The sequence below is a fragment of the Bubalus bubalis genome, chromosome 15 (assembly GCF_019923935.1).
Source record: "Bubalus bubalis isolate 160015118507 breed Murrah chromosome 15, NDDB_SH_1, whole genome shotgun sequence".
Lineage (NCBI taxonomy): Eukaryota > Metazoa > Chordata > Mammalia > Artiodactyla > Bovidae > Bubalus > Bubalus bubalis.
Window position 1 is genome coordinate 15,215,402 of NC_059171.1, and position 22,566 is coordinate 15,237,967.

Sequence of the window (22,566 nt, forward strand, 5' to 3'; positions counted from 1 at the left end):
CCCAGAGAGAGCATCATTTCACTGGCATTCTATTACCTCCCTCCCTGGGGACTCAACAGATGGCACAACAACAGAATCAGAAACCCAAGACAAACCTGTCGGTTTGATGCTTTTAAGCCTTTGCAGAATCCACAATTAAAATAAGACAGAATGTCCATCAAGAGGAAAGAGGTGCAGGGAAATAGGCCCACAGAGCATACCTTTTTTTGGCCTGAACATGGCTAATGCTATCTGGAGATCCCCACTGTAGAAAAGGAATTGTATCTGGTACAAATTAAGCTGTTAAGAAAATTAATTGAAAGAATATTATTGATAATAGCAATAATTGAGTGATTTTAAAATGGAGCTTTATATTTATTTTCATTGAATTTAAAGAAAATCTTTCCAAGTCAACTCAAATTTGGCAGATCCCAGGATGAGTAAGCTTGCATCTCAGAACTGTTAGTAATATGCAGACCAGACCCCAAGTCCAGCAAAGCCTCATGTGTTTTGGCAACAACTAGTGAGGAGATAAAGTCTCTGATTGTTGTTTTTTCAGTAACTCCCAAAGAGAAAGCAGAGATGCAGCAGATATGAACCAAACACTTACCTCTTTTGTTTAGGCAAATAGTTCCAACTACAGCCTCGTGATGGAGTCTGACCTGGGAACCTTCTTGCCCTCTGGGCTGAAGTTCACTGGCTCTGACAAGGCCAGGATCATCATGGAGGAGGTCATGAGCCTGCTGCAGCCCATCAACATCACCCAGGTCCTGAAGGCTGGAGACGGGACGGACATTAACTTCTGGATCCAAGATGGAGTGCCTGGTAAGAGCAGAAGATAAAGTTAGGGTTCTTTACATACTGCCAGCAATTTAAAACAAAGTTTCTGTTCTAACACGCCACAACAGATACTGGTAGGTCAATTAATACATGGAAACCCTTAGCTTTTGTCTACAAGATATAATCTGATGATTTCAAATATTGGGGTAATAATACTCCTTTATATTTGTTTATCCATCTGTCTTCTCTTTCTAAAGTACAAGTTCCTCTCTCCAAGAAATTCTGATTTAATGACTCTGGGATTGGGCCTAGAAATTGGTTTCGTGTTTTAAAAAACAGGTATATGGTGATTGTAACACAAATGATCTCCTGACCAAAATTTATGAAATAGAGTAGGAGATAGTTCAGTTCAGTTCAGTCACTCAGTCGTGTCTGACTCTTTGCGACCCCATGGACTGCAGCACGCCAGGCCTCCCTATCCACCAACAACTCCCAGAGTTTACTCAAACTCATGTCCATCGAGTCAGTGATGCCATCCAGCCATCTCATCCTCTGTCGTCCCCTTCTCCTCCTGCCCTCAATCTTTCCCAGCATCAGGGTCTTTTCAAATGAGTCAGCTCTTCACATCAGGTGGCCAAAGTATTGGAGTTTCAGCTTCAACAGCAGTCCTTCCAATGAACACCCAGGACTGATCGATCTCCTTTAGGATGGACTGGTTGGATCTCCTTGCAGTCCAAGGGACTCTCCAGAGTCTTCTCCAACACCACAGTTCAAAAGTATCAATTCTTCGGGGCTCAGCTTTCTTTACAGTCTAACTCTCACATCCATATATGACTAATGAAAAAACCATGGCCTTGACTAGATGGACTTTTGTTGGCAAAGTAATATCTCTGCTTTTTAATATGCTGTCTAGGTTGGTCATAACTTTCCTCCCAAGGAGTAAGCGTCTTTTAATTTCATGGCTGCAGTCACCATCTGCAGTGATTTTGGAGCCCAGAAAATAAAGTCAGCCACTGTTTCCACTGTTTCCACATCTATTTGCGGTGAAGTGATGGGACCGGATGCCATGATCTTCGTTTTCTGAATGTAGAGCTTTAAGCCAACTTCTTCACTCTCCTCTTTCACTTTCATCAAGAGGCTCTCTAGTTCTTCTTCACTTTCTGCCATAAGGGTGGTGTCATCTTCATATCTGAGGTTATCGATATTTACTACTACTGATATCCTTCTAGTTCCAGTCCTGTGCTGCCTAAACTTCTCTGACCCAAATAATCCCCTACCCAAAACCAAAGTATCTGGAATTTTACCATTGGAGATTTATTCTTTGAGGTTGGGAACATTTTGTTAATCATTTTTTCCTAATGCAAAGACTGTTTAAGCGGTTGGACATAAACTAGTTTATCCTGATCAGTGATTCATCAGGCTGATATTTTTAAGACAAGTCCTGGGCAGGTATGAAATTATGTAGTAGGACTAGGCATGGGATAGTTACAGGACAAGAAAGAAGACAAATGAATTTCCCTCATAAATTTGCTAACACTGGCCATGGGAGAGGGTTGTTGATGATATTAGACCTCTGATCACAGAGGTTGTTCCCTCAACACCATTCTATCCATAACCAAAAAAAACTGTTAAAAAATCTATTTGTGTATTATTCTGTACTTGTATTATGCAAACAGGAAGTCTAGCTTTTGAATAGTCTTAAAAATTAATTTCCAGAACCATTTTTATAGCTACAAAATATTTCACAATTTTTTTAAAGTCACTCTAGATCCACCCCACTCTAGCCTTTTTTTTTTTTCAGCCTGCAAAATAGACTTTATCAATACCATCAGTTCAATCACTCAGTCATATCCAACTCTTTGCAACCCCATGAATCGCAGCACACCAGGCCTCCCTGTCCATCACCAACTCCCAGAGTTCACCCAAACTCATGTGCATCGAGTCAGTAATGCCATCCAGCCATCTCATCCTCTGTCATCCCCTTCTCCTCCTGCCCCCAATCCCTGTCAGCATCAAGGTCTTCTCCAATGAGTCAACTCTTTGCATGAGGTGGCCAAAATATTGGAGTTTCAGCCTCAGCATCAGTCCTTCCAATGAACACCCAGGACTGGTCTCCTTTAGGATGGACTGGTTGGATCTCCTTGCAGTCCAAGGGACTCTCAAGAGTCTTCTCCAGCACCACAGTTCAAAACCATCAATTCTTCAGTGCTCAGCTTTCTTCACAGTCCAACTCTCACATCCACACATGACCACTGGAAAAGCCATACTGTATGGATTTAAGGGTTTTTTTTTTTAAGTTCATTCTTTAGATATTCTAGATTAAAGCATATTTTAGATGTTAAGGTTGGTAATTCTCTTTTATAACTAAAAAGAGAAGAAGTTTTTCTTTATTGTAAGACAAGGACCTAAATTCTCTCCAGTGGTTTGTGTATATTTTAACCATATTTTGAAATAACTTACAACAACATTTCCATTTTCAGTGCTGTGGTTCATCTGTACAGAACCAAGACTCTCTACACATATGTGCTTTTAATCATGATCAAGGTCCAGGGGAAGGGCATTTGCCCTTTGAATTGTATAAAATGTTTTTGCTTGAATTTTAGATTTTTCTTGACCTGTGAATTTTCCAGAAAGAATCTTCTTAAAATTTCAGAGAAGCTCCATAAGTTTGCTGGGTGGTAAGAAGTGAGAAAAAACCCTGACAGGTTGTGGGTGAATTAGTGTGAAGACTGGAGGTGGTGAAAGGGGAGGAGAGGAGCTGAAACCAAAGACAGAAGGAGAACAAAGATGTGTGTGCTCCCTCGTGCCGGGTAGTTTCTGCCTTTGTTGCACTGGATGATGGAGAATCAGCTCTAGCATTATTCCTTCCTTGTTGATATTCCATAAGAATGGTTCTATTTGGAATGAACAAGGTGATTTGATTGTCTTCACAAAGGTAAGGAGGGCTTCCCTCTTGCCACAGAGTAGTGGGGCATTTGAACCCCATTGTGATTACTTAAGAACTCATGTGAGTTATAATTTACTCAACATTTAAAAAACTAAGATCATGGCATCCAGTCCCATCACTTCACAACAAATAGAAAGAGGAAAAGTAGAAGAAGTGACAGATTTTATTATCTTGGGCTCCACAGTCACTGCTGATGGTGACTGCAGACATGAAATTAAGACACTTGCTCCTTGGAAGGAAAGCTATGACTAACCTGAAAAAGAAAGTGAAAGTGTTAATTGCTCAGTTGTGTTCAACTCTTTGCGACCCAATGCACTGTAGCCTGCCAGGCTCCTCTGTCCATGGGATTCTCCAGGCAAGAATACTGGAGTGGGTAGCCATTCCCTTCTCCAGGGGATCTTCCCGAACCAGGGATCGAACTCGGGTTTCCTGCATTACAGGCAGATTCTTTACCATCTGAGCCACCAGGGAAGCCTCAAGACAGCATATTAAAAAGCAGAGACATCACTTTGCCAACAAAGGTCCATATTGTCAAAGCTATGGTTTTTCCAGTAGTCATGTATAGATATGAGAGTTGGACCGTAAAGAAGGCTGAGCGCCAAAGAATTGATGCTTTCCAACAGCGGTGCTAGAGAAGATTCTTGGGTCCCTTGGACTGCAAGGAGATCAAACCAGTCAGTCCTAAAGGACATCAACCCTGAATATTCATTGGAAGGACAGATGCTGAAGCTGTAACTCCAATACTTTGGCCACCTGATGCAAAGAGCTGACTCATTTGAAAAGACCCTGATGCAGGGAAATATTGAAGCCAAAAGAAGAAGGAAACAGAGGATGAAGATGGTTAGATAGCATCAATCTATCTAAATGGTTATATAGATTCACAACTCAGTGGACATGAATTTGAACAAACCTAAGGATATAGTGATGGATAGAGTGCCTGATGAACTATGGAATGAGGTTTGTGACATTGTACAGGAGACAGGGATCAAGACCATCCCCATGGAAAAGAAATGCAAAAAAGCAAAATCGCTGTCTGAGGAGGCCTTACAAATAGCTGTGAAAAGAAGAGAAGCAAAAAGCAAAGGAGAAAAGGAAAGATATAAACATCTGAATGCAGAGTACCAAAGAATAGTAAGAAGAGATAAGAAAGCCTTCTTCAGCGATCAATGCAAAGAAATAGAGGAAAACAACAGAATGGAAAGACTAGAGATCTCTTCAAGAAAATCAGAGATACCAAAGGAACATTTCATGCAAAGATGGGCTCGATAAAGGACAGAAATGGTATGGACCTAACAGAAGCAGAAGATATTAAGAAGAGATGGCAAGAATACACAGAAGAACGGTACAAAAAAGATCTTCACGACCCAGATAATCACGATGGTGTGATCACTGACCTAGAGCCAGACATCCTGGAATGTGAAGTCAAGTGGGCCTTAGAAAGCATCACTACGAACAAAGCTAGTGGAGGTGATGGAACTCCAGTTGAGCTATTTCAAATCCTGAAAGATGATGCTGTGAAAGTGCTGCACTCAATATGCCAGCAAATTTGGAAAACTCAGCAGTGGCCACAGGACTGGAAAAGGTCAGTTTTCATTCCAATCCCAAAGAAAGGCAATGCCAAAGAATGCTCAAACTACCGCACACTTGCACTCATCTCACACACTAGAAAAGTAACGCTCAAAATTCTCCAAGCCAGGCTTCAGCAATATGTGAACCGTGAACTTTTTGATGTTCAAGCTGGCTTTAGAAAAGGCAGAGGAACCAGAGATCAAATTGCCAACATCCGCTGGATCATGGAAAAAGCAAGAGAGTTCCAGAAAAACATCTATTTCTGCTTCATTGACTATGCCAAAGCCTTTGACTGTGTGGATCACAATAAACTGTGGAAAATTCTGAAAGAGATGGGAATACCAGACCATCTGATCTGCCTCTTGAGAAATTTGTATGCAGGTCAGGAAGCAACAGTTAGAACTGGACATGGAACAACAGACTGGTTCCAAATAGGAAAAGGAGTACATCAAGGCTGTATATTGTGACCCTGTTTATTTAACTTATATGCAGAGTACATCATGAGAAATGCTGGACTGGAAGAAACACAAACTGGAATCAAGATTGCTGGGAGAAATATCAATAACCTCAAATATGCAGATGACACCACCCTTATGGCAGAAAGTGAAGAGGAACTCAAAAGCCTCTTGATGAAAGTGAAAGTGGAGAGTGAAAAAGTTGGCTTAAAGCTCAACATTCAGAAAACGAAGATCATGGCATCCGGTCCCATCACTTCATGGGAAATAGATGGGGAAACAGTGGAAACAGTGCCAGACTTTATTTCTCTGGGCTCCAAAATCACTGCAGATGGTGACTGCAGCCATGAAATTAAAAGACATTTACTCCTGGGAAGGAAAGTTATGACCAACCTAGACAGCATGTTCAAAAGCAGAGACATTCCTTTGCCAACAAAGGTTCGTCTAGTCAAGGCTATGGTTTTTCCAGTGGTCATGTGTGGATGTGAGAGTTGGAGTGTGAAGAAGGCTGAGTGCCGAAGAATTGATGCTTTTGAACTGTGGTGTTGGAGAAGACTCTTGAGAGTCCCTTGGACTGCAAGAAGATCCAACCAGTCCATTCTGAAGGAGATCAGCCCTGGGATTTCTTTGGAAGGAATGATGCTAAAGCGGAAACTCCAGTACTTTGGCCACCTCATGCGAAGTGTTGACTCATTGGAAAAGACTCTGATGCTGGGAGAGATTGGGGGTAGGAGGAGAAGGGGATGACATAGGATGAGATGGCTGGATGGCATTACTGACTCGATGGACGTTAGTCTGAGTGAACTCTGGGAGTTGGTGATGGACAGAGAGGCCTGGCATGCTGGGATTCATGGGGTCGCATCTGATCTGATCTGATCTGAAGGATATAGTGAAGGACAGAGGCCTGGTATGCTGCAGTTCATGGGGTCGCAAAGAGTGGGATAGAACTTAATGACTGAATGACTTAGTGACTGAGCAAAAGCAATATAATTTACTCAACTCCTGCTAGCTGTCAGACACCCAGTTAGGCTTTTTGCAGACACTGTCTTTTTGCTCTAGATGACCATCCTAAGAGTTAGGTAGAGTTGTTCCTGTTCTGAAGATGAAGAAGCAGACTCAGAGGGACTGAATGACTTGCCCAAGTCTATCTGGCTCTTAAGTGCGGAAGTCACCCTGAGAACAGGCCTCTTTGGTTTCAAGGCTGGTGGCCCCTTTCCCACAATATGCAACAACACGGGGCGTCTGGAATGCTAAGATGGTCTTCGAGATCTATGACAGTGTCTGAAATGTTTATCTTGCTCGGCTCTTGCTTATGCAAAGGATTTCAGTTCATTCCTGCTCCAGAATAATTTACCCCTGGGGAAAGGAGTTTGTTATTGTAAATAACTACTTATTTCTTCTCACATTCTTTGTTCCACTCCTCTCTCTATCAGGAAGCTTTCTGTAAACTTGGTAGCTCATTTAGACTGCAACTTATGTTTCCTGGAATTCTTTTTCATTCCGTTTAGAGTATTGTAAGATGGAACCAAATTATTGCTGTTTTCCCCTATTATTATTGAGCTATCTTCTGGTATTTCAAGTTTGAGCTCTTCCTGAAAGAAATAATGAAACTGTTTATAACTCTGGTTACCCATTGAAAATTTTAGGAACTTTAGAAAAAAGATAAAGAACCATAGTTAATCTGAAAAAGAAAATTAAAATATACTAGTTGTGTACTCAGAATTCTTGAAGACATGGCAAGTTACAGTGAGTTAAACCTAAAAATAGGACTCAAAATACTAATTTAGTTAAGTTTTAAATAACTGTTCAGCTCACTTCTGAAAAATTAATGAGAAATATTTCCAAACTCCATTCATCCTTTCTTCTTTCTCTTTTTCTTCCTTTTCTTCCACTGAACTAATAAATATTTATTGAGCCATTTCAAGTTGTTGACCTATCACATTTCTGTAGTGTGATGTCTGAGCCCCATTTTCTTAATGGTTTTTGTATATTCTGTATCAAAATACTAATTAAGAGCACAGATAGGATTAAAATTCAACATGATTTTCATTAATTATAGAAGTCAAATGGATAAATTTATGAAACGATCATCTTTGGAGAGGAGATAGGATATCCTTCATCCATCTAGGTGATGTCCATGGTGAACAGGATAACTATCAACATAAATATAAGGCTTTGGGTGGGAGGAAAGTTTTTTAAAAAATCTTAGATGTATGTCGCACATAAGCTCTCTGTTCTAGACATCTTCATACTCCAGCCACCACCCACTTCCACCCTTTTCCATACTTCTTCCTATTTTCTCTCCAAATCCTAAATGCGCTTTAAGGCTCACTCTATATTCATCCGTGTCTGGGAATCCTTCTTTAACACAGCCTGGTGCTCTATTGCTTTTCTGAATTTCTAAAACACTTCTGTAACCCCGAGTATGGCACTCGGGTCACACACTAACATTGTCCTTGGGTTGCTAGGAATTTCCCTCCATCCTGCCTCCTATACTCAATGATCAGTTCTTTGAGGTCAAGGGTTTCTATTTCTTTGCATCCTCTTTAGCTCTTAGTTTAACTTTGGGAAACATTTAAATTCTTGTAAATATCACAAGAGAAAAAAAAACATAGAAGTAATTGTTTTCTCAACAAGCTTTGGGTCCTTCAGCTTAAAAGTGTGGCTAAATTAAAAGATGCTTAAAAAAAAGACATACAGATGGAAGGAACAACAGATGGAAGGATGACATAAATTAAGGAGGTTAGAGTAATTAGGATTATTTACCTTAAAGGAGTAAAGACTGAGAGAAGATGTTGGTTAGTATTTTCTAGTACATTAGTGATTCTTATACCTACAATGGTAAACAGTTGTTCCCTGACTCTCTCTGAAAGATAATATAAGAGCATCGAAAGTGTCCAAGATGCATTTAGGTTAGTCTCTATTGATTCCAGATAGCAGAGAGGCTTTCAATCTTAAATTTTTGCCCGATTTTCCAATTATGAGATCTGAGTAGAGTGACAGGAATCTATTTCATTCTGAACATGTCAGTAATAAGATATAATTCATGGTGCTCAGATGTCCATAAATGTGTCCTGCTTGAACACTTTTCTTTAGAAACTCTCCTATAAAATATACATTAATGAATAAGTTAAATACTCTGTTAAGGTGACTGAGGGTGTGAGCCCATCATGACTGCACATCTTCCAATAAGAGTTTCTTCCTCTGCTTCAGAATCTGAGAAGCAGTCTTTTGCTGATGATCTGGGCAAGTAGTAGGCAGTGTGCTGGGAAGGAGCAGAGAGTGTGTTCTGGGTTCACAACTTTGAACTGCCTGTGCCATCTTGGACAAATGAGTTAAGTTTTCTTAGCCTCGCACAGTTATTATTAAGCATTCTTTTTATATAACTTTTTAAATTATTTATTTATTATTATTTTTGGCTGCACTGGGTCTTCATTGCTGCGTGCAGGCTTTCACTAGTTGCAGCAAGCGGGGGCTCCTCTCTATGGCGATGTACTGGCTTCTCAGTGCAGTGGCTTCTCTTGTTACAGAGCGCAGACTCCAGGGCGCACAGGCTTCAGCAGTTGCAGCCCATCGGCAAAGTCGTCGTGGTGCACGGGTTTAGTTGCTCTGCAGCATGTGGGATCTTCCCCGGCCAGGGGTTGAGCTGGTGTCCCCTGCGCTGTAAGGCAGAGTCTTAACCACAGGACCACCAGAGAAACCCAAACTATTCTTATCCTGCTGTATGGCACTTGGGAATCAATAGTAAAGCTCCACAGTTTAGTGAGTGAGACCTGATACTTGATATATGTAAAATGGGTATGGTCACCACCAAGCCCCCACATATGTTCCTCTTCCTTCTCTGTCCTCTCTCTCATTGACTAGGACCACCTTCCAGAAACCACACAATCACCCAGGACACAGAACCAAATGCTCTCAAGTCCTGTTTACTCCAAATTCCTCTTATTTTTAAAGCCCATTCCCTCCTCTCCACCCCACAAACCTTATCCCAGCAGTACTCACTGATTTTCCTGTAGCAGCCAGCTGCTAGCCTCTCAGCCTGCATTCTTTGTTCCCTTCCATCTAATTGGCTCACTTCTTCCAAAGTGAACTTTCTAGATTAAAAATCAGACTATTTCCCTTCCATCTAATTGGCTCACTTATTCCAAACTGAACTTTCTAGATTAAAAATCATACTATCAGTTGGGTTGCCCTTGGCTGCAAAATAACACAGAAGCTTCAACTTAGAACAGTAGTAAGGGGATTTTTTTAAATTTAGTTTAAAAAAGGGCTCTGGAGTAGGTGGTTACAGAATGCTTAATTTAGTCATCAGTCATACCAAAGACCTTGGTTTTTCACATCTTTCCACTGTGCCATCTTCAGCATGAATTCTGTCTTCAGGCTTGTCCCCTCGTGGTCCCAAGATGGCTGCAGTTGTTCCAGGCAACAGATTCCCACACACTGTACCTCAATGGAAGAGTGACTGTCCACAGTGGCTGGCCCTTATAACAGTGAGGCAGTCTTATCCAGAAGCTTTAAAGCCAAATGTTCCTCAATTTCATTGGCCAAAATTATAACATGTTTGTGGCAATGAAGTGGAATTACCAAAATTGGATTATATTGATTAAATTTTACTTCCTGGGTCTAGGGTGGAGCCCAGTCTCTCCTGAAAATGTAGTCTCCTGATGCGTGAGAATAACTGGGATTCTTTAGGAAGATGAGGGTTCCCACCTGTGAGCAGCGAAGAGTAGCCGCATATTTAATCATCTCTCCCCCTTGCTTAAAATCCGTCATTGTCTCCCCATTGTTTTCCGTGGCAGGTCTTTGCTTAGCCTGAGATTCAAGGCCCTTCTGCTTTCACCCTGGGCTGCTGTGCAGCCTCCCCTCTCATGGCCATCCCATTTTTCTGTCCACCTCTTATTCATACAAGTCTCATTCACTGAGATTCCGGTGCACCCTGTACTCTCATTATCCTTGCCATTGGGCCTGCCTCGTTCTGTCTTCTTCACCAACGAATTCCTACTCGTCCGTGATTCAGCACCCTGTTCTCTTCTCACAAACCTTCTTTAATCCCTAGCTGGCTGGGTGAGTAAACCTTGGAGGTGTTCTCATAACTCCCTGTTCACCTCTCCTCATGGCCGTTACCCTTTTAGAGCTGTGGTTGCGAATTCCTCATCATTTCCAGCATCTAAGGAGTGCCTTGCCCTGAACTGATGACACTTTACTTCCTGGGTCTAGGGCAGAGCCCAGACCAAATGGCCTGCATGGCCTGAATCAAATGCTGAATCGGTAGCATCTAGGTTTGTAGGAAGAGTGCGATGTTGTACAAGAGGTTTGTAAAGTGAAAGGCCGTAAGTTGTGATTACTGCAGTAATGACTTTGCTTCATCAAGATGTCCTGTTACATACTGTTTTTAAAAGCACATTTTCTTTCGTTTTTTAAGAATGGTTCAGACTCCATAGTGGAGTACCAAATATTCAGATTACTCAGAATTTCTCATATTTTCCATTTTGTTTCTTTCTGATACCTTATATGGCGTTAAGCAGAACTAAATTAAAATGTTTTATTTCTACATTTCCAAAGGCCTTTCTTCTAAAATTTTCCAAGAAAGGAGAAGATCAGGGCACAAGTAGGAATGTTCAGTACATTAAAGGTTCAGCCTCTGGGCCCAGGGCTCATATGTTTTCCAGTCCCAGATGGAATAGTGCAATATAGTAGTTCTATCTCCCCTGCTGTCGCTAATGAAACGATGCCTCCTTTATGGTAAAAAAAAAAAAAAAAAAAAACAGCGCTAGTGATGTGTGAGAGAGTGATGCTGCATGGTGAGTCGACTTCACACCACTGGGAACATGAAAAGGACGCTCCCTGGTTGTTACTATAACCCTTATTTACATAGTCCAGCGGTTTCACTCCATCAGCAAGTCTGTTTTGAGTGCCGACTATAAACCAGGCACTCTGGACACTGAGGCTAGAGCATGAAAAAAGTCCAGCTATCTGCCCTTGTGGAGTTTACATTGTAGTGAGCCGTACGGAGAGGGCAGTAGGAAGAGACAAACTGTAAGAAAGAAATCCAGAATGGAAAAAAAAAAAAACATTAGGGAGTGATAAGGGTAATACAGAGAATTATAGCAGGGGTATCACAAGAGAAGTAACAATTCCCTGATTTTCCAGGAAGAATAGAATTCTGTGGGATGGAGAGGGAGTGCATTCCACATGAAAAGATGAGGAGACACATGACTGTAGAGGTGAAAAAGTTCAGTGGGTTCTTGAGATGATGAGTAGTTGGATTTGGCCACCCCTTCAGGAATCACAGGCTTCCCTGGTAGCTCAGATGGTAACAAATCTGCCTGCAATGTGGGAGACCTGGGTTTGATCCCTAGGTCAGGAAGATCCCCTGGAGAAGAAAATGGCCACCCACTCCAGTATTCTTGCCTGGAGAATTCCATGACAGAAGAGCCTGGTGGACTACAGTCCATGGGGTGGCAAAGAGTCAGATATGACTGATCAGCTAACAGTACTAGTACTCAGGGATCAGAGCCTTGTCCCGGCAAAGGGTCTTGCATAACTCAGTGAAGCTATGAGCCATGCCGTGCAGGGCCCACCCAGGACAGACGGGTCATAGTGAAGAGTTCTGACAAAACGTGCTTCACTGGGGAAGGAAATGGCAACCCATTCCAGTATTCTTGCCTGGAGAGCCCCATGGATACTATAAAAAGGCAAAAAGATATGACCCTGGAAGATGAGCCCCCCAGGTAGGAATGTGTCCAAGATGCTGCTGGGGAGGAGCAGAGGGCAATTACTAGCAGCTCTAGTAAGAATGAAGGGACTGGTTGAAAGAAGAAACAGTACTCAGTTGTGGATGTGTCTGGTGGTGAAAGCAAAATCTGATGCTCTAAAGAGCAATAGTGCATAGGAATCTAGAATATTAGGTAAACTGAATCAAGGTAAACTGGATATGGTCAAACAGGAGATGGCAAGAATGAACACTGATACTTAAACGGATGGGAATCAGAGAATTTAATTCAAATGGCTACTGTAACTACTATTGTGGGCAAGAATTCCTTAGAAGAAATGGAGTAGCCCTCACAGTCAACAGCAGAGTCCAAAATACAATACTTGGGTGAAATCTCAAAAACGACAGAATAGTTTCAGTTCGTTTCAAAGGCAAGCCGTTCAGCATCACAGTAATCCACATCTATGCCCCAATCACTAACGCTGAATAAGCTGAAGTTGACCATTCTATGAAGACCTACAAAACCTTCTAGAACTAACACCAGAAAAAGATGTCCTTTTCATCATACGGAATTGGAATGCAAAAGTAGGTAATCAAGAGGAACACAGAATCACAGGCAAGTTTGGCCTTCCAATAGAAAATGAAGCAGGGCAAAGTCTAACAGAGTTTTGTCAAGAGAACGTGCTGGTCACAACAAACACCCTTTTTCAACAACACGAAAGATGACTCTACACAGGGACATCAACAAATGGTCAATACCAAAATCAGACTGATATGTTATTTGCAGCCAAAGATGGAGAAGCTCTATACAGTCAGTAAAACAAGACTTGGAGCTGACTGGCTCAGATCATCAGCTCCTTATTGCAAAACTCAGGCTTAACTATGGAGAACAGTGGAGATTCCTTAAAAAACTGGAAATAGAACTGCCTTATGATCCAGCAATCCCACTGCTGGGCATACACACTGAGGAAACCAGAAGGGAAAGAGACACGTGTACCCCAATGTTCATCGCAACACTGTATATAATAGCCAGGACATGGAAGCAACCTAGATGTCCATCAGCAGATGAATGGATAAGAAAGCTGTGGTACATACACACAATGGAGTATTACTCAGCCATTAAGAAGAATACATTTGAATCAATTCTAATGAGGTGGATGAAACTGGAGCCTATTATACAGAGTGAAGTAAGCCAGAAAGAAAAACACCAATACAGTATAATAACGCATACATATGGAATTTAGAAAGATGGTAACAATAACCCTGTATACGAGACAGCAAAGAGACACTGATGTATAGAACAGTCTTATGGACTCTGAGAGAGAGGGAGAGGGTGGGAAGATTTGGGAGAATGGCATTGAAACATGTAAAATATCATGTATGAAACGAGTTGCCAGTCCAGGTTCGATGCACGATACTGGATGCTTGGGGCTGGTGCACTGGGACGACCCAGAGGGATGGAATGGGGAGGGAGGAGGGAGGAGGGTTCAGGATGGGGAACACATGTATACCTGTGGCGGATTCATTTGGATATTTGGCAAAACTAATTCAATTATGTAAAGTTTAAAAATAAAATAAAATTTAAAAAAAAAAAACAACAACAACAACAAAAACTCAGGCTTAAACTGAAGAAAGTAGAGAAAACCACTAGACCATCCAGTGAAAGTAAAAGTGAAATTCTCTCAGTTGTGTCCAACTCTTTGTGACCACAGGGACTATACAGTCCATGGAGTTCTCTAGTCCAGAATACTGGAGTGGGTAGTCTTTCCCTTCTCTAGGGGATCTTCCCAACCCAGGGATCGAACCCAGGTCTCCCACATTGCAGGTGAATTCTCTACCAGCTGAGCCATAAAGGAAGTCCTGACCATCCAGGTATGACCTAAATCAAATTCTTTATGATTATACAGTGGAGGTGATGAATAGACTCAATGGATTAGATCTGGTAGAAAGAGTGCCTGAAGAACTATGAGCAGAGATTTGTAGCATTGTACAGGAGGCAGCGACCAAAATCATCCCAAAGAAAAAGAAATGCAAGAAGATAAAGTGGTTGCCTGAGGAGGCCTTACAAATAGCTGAGAAAAGAAGAGAAGCAAAAGGCAAGGGAGAAAGGGAAAAATATACCCAACTGACTGCAGAGTTCCAGAGAATGACAAGGGGAGATAAGAAGGCCATCTTAAATAAATAATGAAAAGAAATAGATGAAAACAATAGACTAGGGAAGACTAGAGATCTCTTCAAGAAAATTAAAGATATCAAGGAAACATTTCATGCAAAAATAGGCATGATAAAGGACAGAAATGGTAATGACCTAAAAGAAGCAAACAAAGATTAAGAAGAAGTGGCAAGAATACACGAAATAACTGTACAAAAAAGGTCATAATGATCCAAATAACCATGATGGTGTGGTCACTCACCTTGAACTAGACATCCTGGAGTGTGAAGTTAAGTGGGCCTTAGGAAGCATTACTATGACCAAAACTAGTGGAGGTGATGGAAATCCAGCTGAGTTATTTAAAATCCTAAAGGATGATGCTGTTCAAGTGCTGTGCTCACTATGTCAGCAAATTAGGAATTCTCAGCAGTGGCCACAGGACTGGAAAAAGTCAGTTTTCATTTCAATCCCAAAGAAGGGTAATGCCAAACAAAGTTCAAAGTACTCTACAAGTGCACTCACTTCACATGCTAGCAAAGTTATACTCAAAATCCTTCAAGCCAGGTTTCAGCAGTTTGTGAACCAAGAACTTCCAGAGATACAAACTGGATTTTGAAGAGGAACCAGAGATTAAATTGTCAACATTTGTTGAATAATAGAAAAAGCAAGGGAATTCCAGAAAAAGATATACTTCAGCTTCAGTGACTATGCTAAAGCCTTAGACTGTGTGGATCACAAGAAACTATGGAAAATTCTTTTAAGAGTTGGGAATACCAGACCACCTTACCTGTGTCCCTTGAGAAACCTGTATCCAGGTCAAGAAGCAACAGTTAGATCCAGACATGGAACAACTGGTTCAAAACTGGGAAAGGAGTATGTCATGGCTGTATATTGTCACCTTGCTTATTCAACTTATATTCAGAGTACATCATGTAAAATGCTGGGCTGGATGAATCACAAGCTGGAATCAAGATTGTTTGGAGAAATATCAACAACCTCAGATATGCAGATGATACCACTCTAATAGCAGAAATTGAAGAGGAACTGAAGAACCTCTTGATGAGGGTGAAAGAGAAGAGTAAAAAAGCTGGCTTGAAACTCAATATTCAAAAAACTAAGATCATGGCATCTGGTCCCATCACTTCATGGTATATAGATGGGGAAAAAGTGGAAATAGGGACAGATTTTATTTTCTTCAGCTGCAAAATCACTGCAAATGGTGAATGCAGCAATGAAATTAGAAGACGCTTGCTCCTTGGAAGAAAAACTATTGACAAATCTACACAGTGTATCAAAAAGCAGAGATACCACTTTGCTAACAAAGGTCCATATAGTCAAAGCAATGGTTTTTCCAGTGACATGTATGGATATGAGAGTTGGACCATAAAGAAGGCTGAGCCCCTAAGAATTGATATTTTTGAATTGTGGTGCTGGAGAAGACTCCTGAGAGTCTGTTGTATAGCAGGGAGGTCAAACCAGTCAATTCTAAAGGAAATCAACCCTGAATATTCATTGAAAGGACTGATGCTAAAGCTGAAGCTCCAGTATTTTGGCTATCTGCTGCAAAGAGCCGATTCTTTGGAAAAGAACCTGATGCTGGGAAAGACTGAAGGCAAAAGGAGAAGGGGCCAGTGGTAGATGAGATGGTTAGATAGCATTACTGATGCAATGGACATGAATTTGTACAAACTTCCGGAGATAGTGGGTGACAGAGCTAGCCTGGCATGCTGCAGTCCATGGGGTTGTAAAGAGTCAGACTTGACTTAGCGACTAACAACAACAACTGATTTGGCCACAGTTTAGTTTAATATAGGGAAATAGAGCTAAAACTGAAAAGGTCTCTTGGGACCCCAGTTTGACCCTGTCTGTCATTTAGGAATTTGGGACAGCCAGAAAGCTTTGAAAGTTTAGAAGAGGAGGGAGACGAGATAGGGCTCAATTCCAGTCCCTGAGAAGGCACCATCTAACCCACAGCATCGTCCTTGAGGGACTCAGAACAAATACCAGCACATCTCATGGGTTTGTCTGCATGTCCTCTAGCAATTTCTTGCTAAAATTGCACTGTTTTGGATGTTTTGCTACTTGGTGGACTATCCTATTGGAAAGACATAGAGAGTAGTCCCATAAAACATTGCACCATGATTGGCTGTGGTAGCTGGAGTTCTTAGATGTTAACAATGAAGTCTGACTATAATTGGACATAATCTGCCTGTTGAATCTCCTTTGAGTCAAACAAATCTTCAAGTACAGTGACAGCTCATCGATTTCTTTTGAGCTCTACTAAAAATATGCGTATCAGTTTAATTACTTTAATAAGCATAGGATTATGGAAACAACAGTAAAACATCACAATGCAAGGGATGTTGGTAAAGTTGAGTTTCTGATTGAGTTAAGTCTTCTGACTGTAGGAGTGAATTCTATCTCAGTTATGTATGATAGATTCCTTAGATTATGTAATTTCATTGGCTTAAGATTCTTCCTTTTTTTTTTTTTTTTGCTCGATATTAAAGTTCAAAAATAACTACTTAACCTGATATTTTTGTACATTCCCCTCATGGGGCTTTCTAACAGTGAATTAAGTCTCTCTGTTAGTTCATTTTTATAAGAAAGTGTGAGATTGCATAGTTCTAGGTAACTAAACTTTATTTTCCAATATGGCACTTGCTATCTTAATTGTCCGTCCAGTTCGTACTGCATAAGTCAAACATGGGTGAGCTCTGTGAAATCTATTGGTTGTGGTGAAATCTATCTTTGTGATGTGACGAGCTATTGCCTGTAATAGGACTAGTTATGAAGTACATCCTCAGTATTCTTTCTTTTCTTCCTTTCTTCCTCCTTCCTTCCTCTTTTCTCTTCCCTTCCCTTCTCTTCCCCTCCTTCCTCTCTTCCTCTGTCCCTTCTTCTCTCTCTCTTCCTTCTTCCTCACTGTCTTCATTTCTCCTTCTCCATCCCTTCCTTCTTTCTCCCTTCTCTCTCTCTCTCTCTCTCTCTCTCTCTCTTTCTTTCTTGTTGCAATGGCTGCAATAACCTCCTGACAATTGTGAGAACAGAATTGTATGTAAAGATGGGCATGGCTTTCATCAGGGCTTTCATCACCCAAAACTATCCAGTTATGAACAGTTTAAACCTACCTGAAAATGTTTGCTGGACACATATTTACAAAAATCCACATTTTTGGCAGAAATGTTTTATTAAGTATTATTGTTACCATATTTAAATCATGAAGGTACTCATAGATATCATTTTAATATCTTTAGTCAATGCTATAGTGCAAAGCGCAAATGGAAGGGTCAGTAATTCCACACTCCCTATTCCTGATAGAGGATTTTACCTGAGATATCCAATTATCTGACATAATTGTAGTCACTTGGCATGTTAACTTCAGTTGCTTTAATTTTTCATTTTGTGTTGGTGTAGACCCAGATATGTGTTCAGGTTATAGTTGTGGTTCACAGCCCCAACTGAACTTTAAAATCAGCTGGAGGCTTTTAAAAACATATCAGCACTTGGGCCCTGCCCCGAAAGACTGAGATTTTATTGGTCTGGCTGCGGGGCCACAACAGTTGCACAAGTTCAGGGAGAACCATTGACCAAGAACACCATCGTGTTCCACACTGAAAGGTGCCCACTGTACTTGTGCAGACTTGGGGCCTAGAGAGAGGGCTGGAGACCACTGGTTCCAGAAGCCACCCAGGAGGTTCCAATATGTAGCCAGACTTGAGAACCATTTTGAGGTAAAGCACAGCCTAGGCCTTAAGAGCATGGGTTTAGAAGCCATGTAGAAATGGATTCAAAATCTTGCTTTGCTCTCTAGCTGTGTAACGTTAAGAAAGTCATTTCACCTCTTGAAACTTCAATTTCTTCATAAATAAAATGGTGATAATGATACCACCTCATGAGATTATATTGAAAAAAATAAAGACAATCCAAGAGCAATGCTTGGCACAAAGTTAACTCTCAAGAAGCCACTGTTATTATTTCAGTTATTAAAGCATAATTTCTGTATTAGTCCAGACTCCTTCAGTACTAAGTGACAGAAGTCCAACTCCAAAGACCTGAGGCAGAAATGGAGACTCCGAGCGCACCACAGGAAGAGGAGGGCTGGATCCGGTCTCACGGACTCAGGCCTTCGGATGCTCTTAGCGCATGTACCCTCTCTCTCTCTGGTGTTTATTCCACCTTCTTTCATGCTGCCTTTATTCTCTCAAGCCAGCTGTCTCCTTAGGGGCTAAGCTATGACCTTAGGCAGCTTAAAGCTCAAAGCCTTAGATCTTTACAGCCTCTTTAGCACAGAAGAGTCGAGTAACTCATCACCTCCAACTCAGCTGGGAAAATCACAGTGGCCCAGCCTGGCTCCTTTGCTCATCCCTGTGGTCAAGATGTGCCGCCCTTAAAGTGGGGAGAACCAGTGATGTGCAGGTAGACGAACACAGAAACCACCTTTATTTTCACTGTTAAGACCTGATTCAAAATATGTAAAACACATAAAATCTCTGCTATCTAAGATCTATTAGCAGATAGAAGGACAACAATGAAGTCCCAGAAGCAATTAAAAAAAAAAAATACCCTGAATTTATAACACCTAATCTCTCAGCTCTTCATGACTGAAGATGAGTTTAGGGCAAAAAAGAAAAAGCATTCCTTCGCCTTTTCTGGCTCAGCTTACCTGAGACACTCAGGTAACCAGGTAGATGCAAAGCTGGATAAATTGATGCCACACTCACAGCAACCCATGTGATCTAACACTGGAAGTGCTCTCTGCTGCCACTTCCACCCCAAGGTCTCTCCTTCCTTCCACAAATGGGAAAACTTAGCAGACTTGTTCATAGGAACACACTCTACAAATGCTCTCTGTATTTATCCAAGAATAAGTCAATGAGGAAGAATGTCCCAAAAGACGCAGGCACACTCTCGAACGTTTGCGTTGCTCTAACCACTTACCTAACATTTGTGTTAGAGAGGCAGCAAGTGTCTAGAGCAACAGGCTTTGTAGCTTTTCATCTCTGTGCCTTTGACAAGTCATTTAACTTCTGTAAGCTTCAGATTCCTGATCTGCTAGGTGAGGGCAATAATATTGCACAGGACTATTGTTAGAATGAAGTGCATTTGGATAAGTGATAATGTATTTGAAAGTCAATTACACTCTACACAGTTGATCTTCAATAAGTGGTTTCAGTGTTTGGGGGATAGTTTTATACTTTAAAGAATTACTGAAGAGACCTTGCTATGAACATGCTCTTATGTGTTTAGACCCGGTAGAGAGGATGACCTGAATATTCCAGGAAATATTGCAGAAGATACATGAGTATTATTGGTATTCACTGACCTTGGAGTCTTAGCATGCTTACTTTGTGGTTGCGCAAATGAGGGATGAAAACTGCTGACATTCACCACAAGTGACCCTGGTACTTGACTGGTTCAACAGCATTATCTAGGAAAGCACCTGACTCGCTTCATTACAACGTGGTGAACGCTGCAGAGAAGGAAGCAAAGAAGGAAAAAGCCACATGTTAATACCGTTAGTAGCTCTTCTATGTCAAATGATACTTCGGGGATTTTGAGGCCTCTTTACCATTTCTATTCAGCCAAAGTAAATTGATTATGGGTTGATAAAAGTTGGTGAGAGGATTATATAAGTGAATGTGTAAAAGCCAACTGGCTCATGGCCAAGGACACAGATGGCACTCTCACTGACTCTCTTGGGCAACATCAAGTTCTAGATTCTGTACTGTGAACTGAGTAGGTATCCTCTGTTGGCAAGGAGACTCATCACAGACAATTGATATTCAGATAGTATGCAGCAAAAAATATATACAGTGTGCATCTTCTCTGACCTAAAAAATGGGAGAATTACATTTCTAAGCTTCTTCTAGTGTTGACTTCTTAACCTAAAGCCCATATTTTTCCAGAAGTGAAAATTGCTTTTGATAATAAAACAGAGGTGTTTTAAATGAAAGAGAACTGAGATTACATCTACCTTTTAGGAGCAAGAGATTAAATAGCACAGAATTGCCTATATCAAACAAACATGAATAAAGGTCAGCTAAGGATTTTAAATTGTTCAGAAGAATGGTGCTTCAACATCACTAAAACGTAGGGAGCAAATTGATGAGGATATCTCGGCAGTGAAGAGATGTATTTTCTTAATATTTTTTACCGTCTGGTCTTGGTACAATTTCATCTCAATTTCTGCTAATACAACCATATAAATGCCTGATTTATACAGCTTAGGTATCCCATGGCAACATGAGCTTGTGCTTCTGTCTTTCATTTCCTTCCTATCCCTCCCCTTCTTTTCTTCTTGAGAGTAGCCAGAAGAGGGTTCCTATTTTCAACTGTTGAATCTGTTTATGAAAATTGGAACTAAACAGTTTAGCACAATTAAGCAGGGTGCCTCATTCATCAAACCTTCATTTTTCTAAGACTTTCAGCCTGTCAGTCACCAAAAAAGCATTTGTTAAGTGGAAGCTGTATTTCTAGTCTGCTGGCATGCCACATCTGTTGACGATTACCAGGGCACATACGGTGCCATTCATGTCACGGCATGTGCTTCCCTGTGCCTCGGGTCACAGGCCCTCAGAGACGTTTACAAGTGTGTGCTTTTTAACTGTCCTGGAACTAAAGGGTTTAATTTTGCCTGATAACGTGTTTATGTATCTTGTAAAGGAACTAATCATTCCCTTTTGCTTTCCCTTATGGTGTGCGTGTGTGTGTGTGTGTGTGTGTGTGTGTATCTGCACCAAAAAAGAACCATGCCATATAATAAGTATAAAGACCTTTTTCTACATAACCACCCACTTTTCTTGTATACTGCTTCTTTAATTTTTATTCATTCTTTTGTTAAATAGCACATTTTCTGGCTTTTTTTGGATTTTATCTGTTCTTTGAATACTACTTAATTCTTATTTCATTTATATTCTTAGTCAAGATTTGGGTCAGATTTTTCAAAATATGATCCATGTGTTTATAAATCACTGGGATTCCCTCTGGAGTTATGCTTTCTTTCTTTCGGACCTCTAATTGACCTGAGAGCATGTAGCCTTTTTCATTCTATAAACTGTATTATTCAAGAAGTATCTAGAAAAAAAAAAAAAAAGAAGTATCTAGAACCTAGAAAAGTGGAGCTGAATTGACAAGTCATCCATCTATTATCTCATCTCTCTAAGCCTAGCACCTGGAATATTTGGCCATGTCCAAAGTATTGACCTTTTTTTCCTGCTTTCACTCAACTGTTTAGCATTGGGTATGCATGACTATAGGAATACTAATTTTGTTTTCATCTAAGACATAGTATTTTGGACATTGTACCTCTTATTAATATTAGGAACAATGAAATGAATTCTAGTAGAAGAGGTACCTCAAAGAGTTATTTAATGGCTGAAAGAGAATTAGAAGAGAAAGAAGTTCAGACTGAGATGAAAGCCAGTGGTAGTTTCATCCATGGTGGAGAACAGCGTTTCTTAATGTTTAAATATCAAGTATGTTGTAACGCTTAACTATCGCTGTTATCTAAATGAATTACCCCCGTATTGGAGAAGGCTGGAAGTGACCCACAGATTCTTTAGTGCTTATTGAAGAGGAGCAGCTCAAGGAGTTTTGAGAGTTCTACAGAAGAGAGAAAGCTCTTACATCCAAGGAACCACATCCTTCAAGTGGGGAAAGCAGGATGCAAGAGCATGCCTCTTCCCCAGCATTAAATTTTGCACCGGTTTGCTATTAAACGCAAGGATTTGTGAAGGAAGTGATTCTAATTGCTTGGCACTTCAAAAACTTGCTCTGCTGTTCAGTGGGTTAGAAATAGTTTGAAAATTTGATTGCATTATAAGTCATGCAAATTTACCTGTAATAAATTTTTGCTGTACACCTAAATAATGTATTATTCAAATGCAACAATAGAATTCTCAGAGGGGAAAAGGAAGCTGGTATTTATTGAAGATCTGCAAGATATTACATTCATTGTTTTATCTTCTCC

The 22,566-nt window shown here is 40.8% G+C and overlaps 1 protein-coding gene across 6 annotated transcripts in view; it reads left to right on the forward strand.

The window, feature by feature from the left end:
- CPQ (carboxypeptidase Q) overlaps positions 1-22,566 on the forward strand; it is a 573,403-nt gene that overhangs the window by 483,241 nt on the left and 67,596 nt on the right. For 4 of the 6 annotated variants that reach the window (XM_025265059.3, XM_025265060.3, XM_044928551.2 and 1 more), the window contains exon 7: positions 603-804. The exons of 1 other annotated variant lie outside the window; for it this stretch is intronic. In XM_025265059.3, the coding sequence (XP_025120844.3) occupies positions 603-804 (202 nt within the window). Of the gene's footprint in view, positions 1-602; positions 805-8,943; positions 9,066-22,566 lie in introns of all 6 variants that reach the window. One more of the 6 variants, XR_006544845.2, reaches the window with a different exon arrangement.